Source organism: Musca vetustissima, unplaced genomic scaffold, assembly GCF_032173495.1.
Source record: "Musca vetustissima isolate MV318-11 ecotype Yass unplaced genomic scaffold, APGP_CSIRO_Mvet_v1 utg30349, whole genome shotgun sequence".
In the NCBI taxonomy this organism is placed as follows: Eukaryota; Metazoa; Arthropoda; class Insecta; order Diptera; family Muscidae; genus Musca; species Musca vetustissima.
In genome coordinates, this window is record NW_026880282.1 from 49,981 (window position 1) to 60,707 (window position 10,727).

Genomic DNA, 10,727 nt, shown 5'->3' on the forward strand with positions numbered 1-10,727 from the left:
ATCACTTTTAAAGATGCCCAAGGGATCTTTTTTGTCCGACCAAGAAAAGATTCAAATTATTTTTTTTTTCACGACGAAGGATGTTCCAATAGAGAGATTGGACGTAAAATCGATCGTTCGGAATGTGTGGTGGGAAATTTCTTGAAGAAAGGCCAAAATTATGGAGTTCGCAAACCTACAAAGGGAAATAAAAAACTAACAAGAAGACAATTAAATCTAATAAAACAAGAAACAACCCGAAACAAATTGAATTCCATACAAATAAATTATAAATTAGATCTTCCTGTAACATCCAAACACGTTGCACACATTTTACGGCAAGATGAAAACATAAAATGGAAAAAACCGAAATGCAAGCCAATGCTAAAAAACACCATAAAGAAGATCGTCTTAAATTTGCAGGAAAATACATGAAATGGACAGATGAGTGGAAAAAAGTATTTTTTTCTGACGAAAAGAAATTTAATTTAGATGGTCCTGATTCATACTGCGTTGGGCAGCGTTTTCTACAGTTGGCAAGTCGTTTCGTCTGTTTCGTTCCTACAAAAATGAATATTACAATTTATAACGAACTGTTGGAAGATGCTCTTCTCTCATTTATGGATGAAAAAATGGATGAAGATTGCATTTTCCAACAAGATAAAGCAATCGAAATCTTGGTTTGATGAACATAACATTCCGGTTTTGGATTGGCCAGTTTGTAGTCCGGACTTAAACCCAATGGAGAACTTGTGGGGATATATGGCCCGTAAAGTTTACGCACATAATGCCCAGAATGTAAGCATAATGACCGTTACAGAGTTAAAACTACGAATTAAGCAAGTTTGGGAGGAAATTGATTCAGACTTCCTTAAAAAATTAGTGGAATCAATGCCAGACCGCATTTTTTAAACAATCCTCAACAAAGGATCATCCACACATTATTAATATTGCCACAGTGGCCCATAATGTAAAGTGCGTTTATAGGAAAATGGCCTTAAAAATGGAAGATAAATTTCAAAATTAACTAAAAAACATAAATAAAGTACAAATGAACTATTTTTTGTTAATATTGTTTTAAGAGAAGCCTTAATTAATTTAATAAACAATTTCTTAACCCCCTAATAATGTTCTTATTTATTTTTTTTCACTTTTTATAAAAAAGTATAGTGCGTTTATAGGAATATGCACCAGTGTACATCTCATTGCAATTCCATTACATAGGAGTTATGGCGTGATGAATTTTATTTGCTGGTGTCCCTATGATGCATGAAAAATATGAAATATTGCTGGTTATTTTTGAGATGACATGTCTTTAGACAAATCGGTTGATGGATATTGGTGTAAAACAATATCCGAGATAGACACATGGTTCCTTTTGAGAATATGCATAGAATCACTTTCTAAGTCGATTTATGCATGTCCGTTCGTCCGTCCGTCCGTCTGGATGACATTTGGCATAGGTCACTTATTCGGTCCAAGGACGAACCCTATTGAAATTGGGAAAAATCGGTTCAGATTTAGATATATATTTTCGTCCGTAAATTGTGCACCAAAGTCCCTACATATGCTTCGATTTGCACGAAATTTCGTACAGCGTACGAGAATGATGTGTGCTAAGTTTCGTGAAAATCGGGTCTTGAATGATGTGAGCTAAGTTTCGGTTCAGATTTAAATATAGCTCCCATTTAATGGGAGCTATATTAAAATGGTGCACCAAAGACCCTACATATTCTTCGTTTTGCACGAAAAAGCGTACTGAATTGAGTCTAGAATGATGTCGAAAATCGAAATGATGTGTGTTAAGTTTCGTGAAAACCGGTTATGATTTAGATATAGCTCCCATTAATATCTTCGTTCGATTAAATGTAAATGGTGCACCAAAGTACGAATATATTTTTCGATTTGCACGAAATTTGGTGTTATTTATTTCGAACGGTTGTCTGATTGAAATTAAACTTTTAACAGTGCGGCGTACCGTATAGCTTGTATCAGTACGCAGACGGCTCAAAATCTGCCCGAATGAAATTAAATTTATCATAGGTAGCAGAAAGATATGAGTACGTTCCTTCCAGTGGTGAAGGGTATCATATAGTTGGCCCAGTCCGACTTTACTACTTTCCTTACTGGTTCACTAGTGGGTTATTTCTGTCCATTCTTGTCTCGAACCAGTAACTAACTAATCCATATAATCTATAAACCAGAAATCGATTATCCATGGTAGAATAATACAAGATAACTCCTGTCAAGATAAAATACGAAATTGTTCTTTATTATATGTCCTCCCGTTTTCAAGTTACTCAATGTGCTTGTTGGGAAAATTTAAAACAGTAAATCTTTCTTCATAGAATAATTCACAATTTCCAGCCTTTTTAATAGGTGTTAAACATATAACTGGCAATGACTTAATTAGAAGAAATATATTGAAGCGATAGAAATAGAATATTGTTAGATTTCCATACATATTTTTCAATTTTATTTTGAGAATTCAAAAATATTAAATTTTTTAAAATAAATAAAATTTTTGATTATTTGTAAGTTTTGTTTACAATTTTCTATGACGAAATGACGTTGACACTAGTATTTCATACAACATCAAGTTTGCATGTGGTTGTTGTATCGTTTGTTGAAAGAATTACAATCACCCCTATTCCGTATGTCGTCGTCGTTGTCGACGACGTTTCTCTTTCGACATCATTTCGCATCGACATCGACATCACTTCGACACTGATTTGGTATTCTGTAACACTCATGCGACGATGTCGACTATTTATCGATAATATCAATAAAAACAAAAAAAAATTGTTGCATATTTTTGGGCAAAAATGTGTTGTATCCGTCACCTCACTGTGGCACAGGGTAAATGTGTCTGCAACGACCAAAAAGAAACGAGATAGACCCATAGTTTCTTTTTATTATATATGTACATAGAATTATTTTTCAGTCGATTTATGCATGTCCCTCCATCCATGTATTATTTTAAACAAGTTACATGCCACCATTATGATCCGAATGGGATGAAATTTGGAAAAGTGCATCCAATTGGGATGAAATTTTATTTGGCGCATAGACGATTCCTGTTGATATTGGTCAAAATCGGTTCAGATTTATATATAGATCCCATATATTTTTCTTTATTTACACTTTATTTTGCATTAAGTATTGAATAGATTCTAGAATGATGTATCCTGTTCTTGTCCAGTCATGTTTTTTTTTTAATTTCTAAAAAAAATGTTCAAACGCTTCAGAGTCTAAACGCAACCATAGAGTCTAGAGTCAGCGACAGTCGTTTGCCGTGTGTTTCTTATTGGCAACGGGAAATCGCGACGGCTGACGTTCGCGACTAGATGCTTGACGCTAGAATAGATTTTATTCATTTTTGCTCAGCGTCATACTCAAATTTGCTCTCTTGCTCTCAATTGAGTTGCCATATTTTAGGTAAAAATCAACAGTGCTACCAAATTTCAATGAGAATTTATATCAAAACATATGGCAGTGCTGTTAAAAAAACAAATATTTTCAAAGATTGTGGACGTTTTAATAATAAAATGGAAGAAAAATAAGGTTTTCAACAATTTTATCCAAGTTCCTTGACATTATTGTTTATTAAATAATAAATTCATTTTGGTTTGCACAACGTAAAATTTTCTGTCAGAAAATGAAAACAAATAATTGACATTTTGTGCCGCTAACGCCAACTTTTTCGTTTGGTTTTCACGCCGGCGAAAAAGTATGACGCTGACTCGTGACTCTCCGGTTGCGTTTAGACTCTCAGTCGTCAACAAAAGCTATGACGAAGAAATCTTCGACATCGTCGTCGTCACACATTGTTACGGAATACCAAAAATGTTTCAATAGTTATCGATAAATGTCGACAACGACATAGGGAATACCAATTTGCAAAAGACGACTCTCTTCGACGTCGTTTCGTGTCGACGACGACATACGGAATAGGGGTGAATATGTATGTTGCTGTATATGATTGTACCATGATGTTACCTTATATCATTAAACCATGCCTTTAACCCAAATATCTGTGTATTTGAATAAAAATATTCAATTTTGATTTCGTACAAAAAAATATCTCGTTATGTCCTACACATTACTAACATTTCGTTGTGAAAGACTAATTCAACAACATAACCCATTTTTACCGGTTACAAAAAACGTAATACAAAATTCTGCTTAGACATAAGACAGTCAGCTGTTCTTGAGTTAGCATACGATTTTGATCAAAAATTTAAAACCAATTTTCATATTCTTTGTTGTAGTTTAAGTACCAGACGCATTCATTACTCAAATGAAATGTCATTTAAACATTTATATCGCCCAAGAACGAACCCGCATTGAAATTGATAGAAATAATTTTGCAATAAGCATCACTGATGCTTCAACAAATATTCAAATCCATAGTACCTTTAAAATGGCACCACGATACTCTGTCTCAATTCAAACCGGTGGTAATGACCAATTTTTGTGTGCATTGCTTTATTGGGATGAGGAGAAATAAGATTTACATATATTCGCTGCCTGATTACAATATTTACATTTCACAGAACGAAATTCAGTCGAATTAAACTTGAACTTATCTTGTAATACAAAATAAGAATGTCAAGAAGACAGCAATTTTGTAGCAAAACGTTTTAATTATGACTGTCGCACGGAAAACAAACACAGCGATACCCATCACACCTGTATCCAGAACTAGCAACATTTTGACGTCATAACGAGTCAGGTCAAAAGAATGACAAACGATGTTTTCGAACTTTCGCTTTCAGATTTTTTAAAATATATTTTCAAGATGGCCTTTTTTTATTTTTCAACGAATGAAGCAATATAAAATGTTAGGTATGTAGATTAACTTTTAATCCTTTAGCTGCGGTCTTGAAATATCGACCCCTGAAGAAACACAACATTTTCGATATTTCTAAACCAAATACGATGTTTTATGCTTAGTAACCTTTAAAATCGGCTGCTCCAAAAATCGGCGAGTACGATTTTAATATTGATATTAAACATAATATTGCACATCGCACATATTTCAGGTTGGAGACTCTTCAAACTACATCAATTACAAAACTTTAACTCAATATTACATTTTAAAATCAACGAACCGAACTGCGAATGAAATAATTTTGTTACCCTGGTTATCGAGGCTAACAAAACTTTCACTTTCCAAAAAAGTGTGTTCTAATTTAACCAAATATTTGTAAGGTATATTTTCAATATTTATTTGTTTTTCTTATCCTAAAATGAAATTTACACTGAACGGGTAAATATATTATCCACTAAATGTGACAGCAATGTTCTATTCAATGGAAAATTTAATGTGTGTGGAAGACAAACACAGACATATCTCAGTAAATAACAAAGAACGACGACTCATGGACAACCTTTAAATTCCACATAAGAATCTATTATCTCGTAACTTTGCAAAACAAAATAACAAGTATTTACCTATTTTATAGCATCATAGATTTTCAAAATATATTTATGACATGGAATTTAGGATTTTAGATGTAATCTTCATAATCATATTTGAGCATCCGTGTTATAAATACATTTGGAGAATCTATGAAAGTGTGCGTCATCACTACGATGGCCCGATACCGTTTTCATGCAACATACTAATTTGATTTTTTTATTTTAATATTATTTAATTTGGGACTTTGCGATCATAGATTCAGAGGACCTGGGACTGATATCATTTCTGTGTATTATTGTAAGAAAATATCAATTGTTTGCAGTTAGAACATTTGAATATCCTTAAATCTTCAAACTGCATTTCATTGATTTTTAGCCACAAGTGTTAACGGTGGGCGCCAAATTATATACTTTTTTGTCGTAGACATCTATACATATATGAATATCGGAAATGACAGGCATATGATGTTTTATTTAAAACAAAAAAACGTTGATTGTAAATGTAGCATAACGGTATATAAACAATGGTATATTTCTTCCAAGTATATTCTTAAAGTAAAAGCACCATGTGATTTGTGTTGTGTTCATTCTGTCATTTTAACTATAAAAATCGGTCATTTACACCGGATCAAAATATTTGAGATACAGAATTTTAAGATTTTGCGAAATCTGGTAACAACCTGCAATGTAATGGAGAGTCAAGGGTTTAAGATATAAAAAGAAATTTTATGTCGGAGGAAGGTGAATTAATTGAAGAGCGCTCTAAAATAAATATCAAGTTGATATGAGATTCCCTCTAAAAGAGGTGTATAAAATTCGAGAACTATTTTGCATAAATCGTTAATTTCAGCCAATAAATTTCTTTACGAAACAACCAAAATACATAGCAGTAGCAGGGAGTGCAAAATGAACGCACAGACAAGAATAGCCGACGTTTTATATCATAAACACCTATGTTTTGAGAATATTATGAGTTTGTGTGACCCCAAGGGTTTGTAACCGAATACCGACTATATGAATCAATATAGCGGCCTCACCCGTGATTGCTGTAAGAGACGAAATGAATACACAATATGTAAAATAGGAGTAGAAGAACAAGAGGTTTGTAACCGAATACCGACTATATGAATCAATATAGCGGCCTCACCCGTGATTGCTGTAAGAGACAAAATTAATACACAATATGTAAAATAGGATTAGAAGAACACCAGAAATACTAACATCCTCATCCACAATATGGCTCATTGGAAAATTATTTTGGTTCACTATAATTCATATATCCAAGGAAATTTGTCATAAACTTGCAGAGTAAACTACAAGTTTCTAATCACAATTCATTTACAACATGTCGGTGGTGTAATAAAATGATTTGTTTTTCACATCTGTCTATCTTTAAATTGACTATATAAATAGAATAAATATTGCTTTGTATATTGCAATATCATTCCGTTATTTGTCTAAATTTCATATGTAGTTATTTTTATTAGCACAGTTAATTGCCAACTATGAAAATGTTTACTACTATTGAACCATGGTGTCCGTCCAGCCAAATTGTGGCTTAAATATGACACAAACAAATCTTAAATTAGAAATAATTTTACAGAAAACTATTTAAAATGCATTCTTTCAATACGAAATGTTGTGAGAGAATTTGGGAAATTAATTATTTTTATTGTTTGATGTTTAGATTTTTATCAAGGTGCCAAGTAAAAGTAAATTACAAAAGTAAATTACAACCTTTGTATCAAATCTCTGACTTACTACCTTTTTATTTACAAGGTTAAGAACATTTCCAAATATTGTCTTTTGCGGGATAGGTAACCGAAAGGAGAGTAACCGACAAATGTGGATAAAATTAGATAATCTCTTTGCATAATTTTATATATTTGCTTTTCTTCACATTTTGAATATTTTGTATGGTGGTACCAACAGAATTGGGCCGATAAGCTTGGAAGGAAGAAAAGACCTTAAATCTATATAGATTTTCCGACGGTCGTCTGTCTATTTGTTGAATCATGATAGAGATCTCAATATTAAAGATACAAAATTTTGTACAATACAAGTTTGGTGTAATTCGGCGAAGGAACCGTAGGGCCTTTATCAATAAATTTTTTCATATCTACAAACTCATAAAAATTAAGAGTCCCCTGGTCATTAGGATATACCGAGATTCCACTGTATTGCTAAATAATTGTTTTCGAGCATCGCCTATGCTCCCATCTGTGATGTATTTTGTTTTTAGCAAAAAAAAAAAAAAATAAAGCACGAAACGAAAGCACAAGTGTAAGCCAAAATGGTATATCTATCGAGATGACAGGTTTATCAGATGGAACAGTAACGCCGTAAGATTATCAGCTCCACAGGTGATAACACAGAAGTGAAAAACACTTCGCCGAATCAACTTGAATTTCTTCCGAATACGAATCGGTCGGTGCGCATTAGGCACAAGTGTCGTATATTATACGTATCTGCTACACGGCAGACGCTCATTTAATTGCCCAGCTTCGTGGATTGCAAACGTTTCTAAGATCAAGGACAAGAACGACAAATTGAAATAAAAAATTAATTGTAACGAAATTTTAAAAGAAATAGAAATCGCGGTTTTGTTAAATAAAACGAAAAAAAGATGCACATCCTACAAGTTTTCATAGTATCGGTTACAATATTCGCTGCCATTGCCAATTGTGACCAGCCTTCGTACCAGGTATCGCTGCATGTAAACCTTCATCCCAAAGGACCACCGATACATTTGTGCAACGGAGCAATAATTCAAAGTCGTGTTATTGTCACAACGGCTCAGTGTGTCTATTATAAATTCTCACCGAACAGCGCAGCAGTACCTTTGCCGCCATCAGCGTTGACCGTGATTGCGGGCAGTTCGACGGAATTTTACGATGAACTTACAGTCGGCATAAAGGATGTTTTGATAGCAAAAGATTTCAATTATACAACTGGGGAGAATGACTTGGCCTTACTTCGCCTAAGTAAAACATTGCCTCTGGATGTACGAGCAGACATGAGTTGGATAACCCTGGATGATGCTGTTAACTTTGAGGGACCATGTGTGGCTAATTATTATATACGAAATGTAAGTGTAAAATGACAAATATATGTACGTATAGTTTTTTTATTTCTATGAAATTCAATCATAGTATTAGTAGAAATGTTTCCAGTGTTTTGCCGCCGGATGGTATTTGCAATTTGTAGAAGTGGTTAACTTATCCTCAATGCAAATCGATATTGTGTTGTTTAATAATCACACCAATTTCGTTGTTTGAAGAAGTCGCCTATTCTGCGATCTTTTTATGCAGGGTAGTGGTAGTTGTTATTAAATGGCCCCATCCCCAGGATAGAATTACATTGCAAAATGTACAAATGTACATGTAGTGGTGGTGGCGGTGTCACCTCATTATTCTGTTGCGACGTCATCGTCATTATCTTCTAAGAAAACATTTTGATATATGCGGCGACAGTTACATGTCACATAATACAAATTTGTGACATTTTGTTATTAAATGCAGGAGATAAACCCCAAACAGAATAATTTAGAATACAAAGTATTCACCTATTCACCTAAATCCAAATTGTATAAAATTTAGTACCATAAGTACACATTTCCAAAACTATATTCATACTCCAATCCTAAACTCCAACAATAATCTTGATTCCAAATTTTGTATACATCAGTGCACACTCCAAGACGACCTTTTTATATCGACGCTATATCTCAACCTTGATTCACATTCCAAATTTAAAGTTTTTAGCTTTACGAAATTGTACCAAATTTCATACATTTTAATACTTTTCGGATAGCTATAATTCCAATTTCCATAAACCCCTTTGGTACATGTATTCTACACTCCATTAGTGACCCTCATTCTAAATTTTAAAGTTTTAGCTGTATCGGTTAACCAAATAAAAATACTAATACATTAGTACTTTTTAGCAGATAGATTCGAATTCCGATTGTTCCAATGGTTGTGATCATTTGTCGATTGATGATTTTTTAAGACATTGCCTGCCCAGATTTAATGCAACTAATCTAAATAGGATATTAATAAATTTTTCATAAAAAAAAATTTGGATATTCAGGATTCAGATGCCTTCAAATCTGAAATGGCTAAGGTCATTTCTTTAAATGTCGAAACATTTGAACTCTGAGGTTTGTTCTTCGGTATATAATTGCAAATCCAATGCAAAATTTTGATACTCATGTCCTGCAACACTATTTGTACACGCTAGTAATGACATTGTATGGGCCTCTAATTTTTAGAGGCACTTAAAAATTTGCTTAAAAAATTTAATCGTACTTATCCTTTATTTTGTTTTGCTTTTTTTTTCAGTCAATATCGACGGTCCCCAACTACATACAAACAGAGGAATTACCATTGCTCGACGTGAAGAAATGTCAAAGTCAAAATCTATACTCCCAAATTAGGAATTACGATATATGTTCCCTGTACATGATACCGCTGGGTTTAAGTTGTCAAGTAAGTTCAACATCACATACATACATATTTTACATTCGTTTTTATATTGAAACCTCCGTATGTTGACAGGCTCTTGGCACATTGGTATTTCATAACGGAGACAGAGGCACCGGTTTGGTTTGTGAAAATAAACTGGTCGGTCTGCTGTCAACTATCCTGCCAAAGGACAACTCAAGTGAATCGTATTGTTCCGATGGTCCAATAAATGCCTTCTACACTAACTTGGCACCACAACTAGGTTGGATTTTCGATGTCATATCAGACGAAGATTTAAAAATGTACGAAAACGGAGAATTTGTATCCTCGTTACCATACTCCGGTGAAAATGGCTCAATTGAAGAACCAAATTTGACAGGTAAGCCTTTAACCAACAATTGCACATTGCATTACAAATATGTATATTAAAATTGCGATTTGTTCCTATCACAGAGCCCGGTACGACATCTCCCCTGGTTGGTAACAATGTAACGAGTACGACTGAGTCAAACGATCTATCCAATGCGGCCTCCAGTTTTATCCATGCCTCTCTCACAGCCACGGTGGCAACATGTATCCTTGCAATACAATTCATGGGATACATATAAGGAGCCAACTGATTTTGATCTAATTAGACATAGATATATAACAAATACAAACATGATTATGCAAATAGATCCAGACTGTCTGCTTTTAGTCGGTTATAGTTAGTCATAGTTATTATCATTTAGGTGGAGGAGTAAAATGTTCGAAAATACAAACGTATGTCTTGTGATTATTTTAGACGATGAGCAAAAGCCTGAAGGGGCCTGACCTTCATTCTTGCCGAATCTTATCTTTGTTTCACTATGATTTTTG

At 33.7% G+C, this 10,727-nt stretch overlaps 1 protein-coding gene across 1 annotated transcript; it reads left to right on the forward strand.

Annotated features, from left to right (window-relative positions):
• The first annotated feature begins 8,029 nt into the window (after window positions 1-8,029).
• LOC133325815 (trypsin) lies at window positions 8,030-10,477 on the forward strand. Its single transcript, XM_061534534.1, has 4 exons — window positions 8,030-8,491; window positions 9,747-9,950; window positions 10,059-10,248; window positions 10,323-10,477. Exons 1-4 carry the CDS (start codon window positions 8,030-8,032, stop codon window positions 10,475-10,477), a joined length of 1,011 nt encoding a protein of 336 aa, XP_061390518.1.
• The last annotated feature ends 250 nt before the right edge of the window (window positions 10,478-10,727 follow it).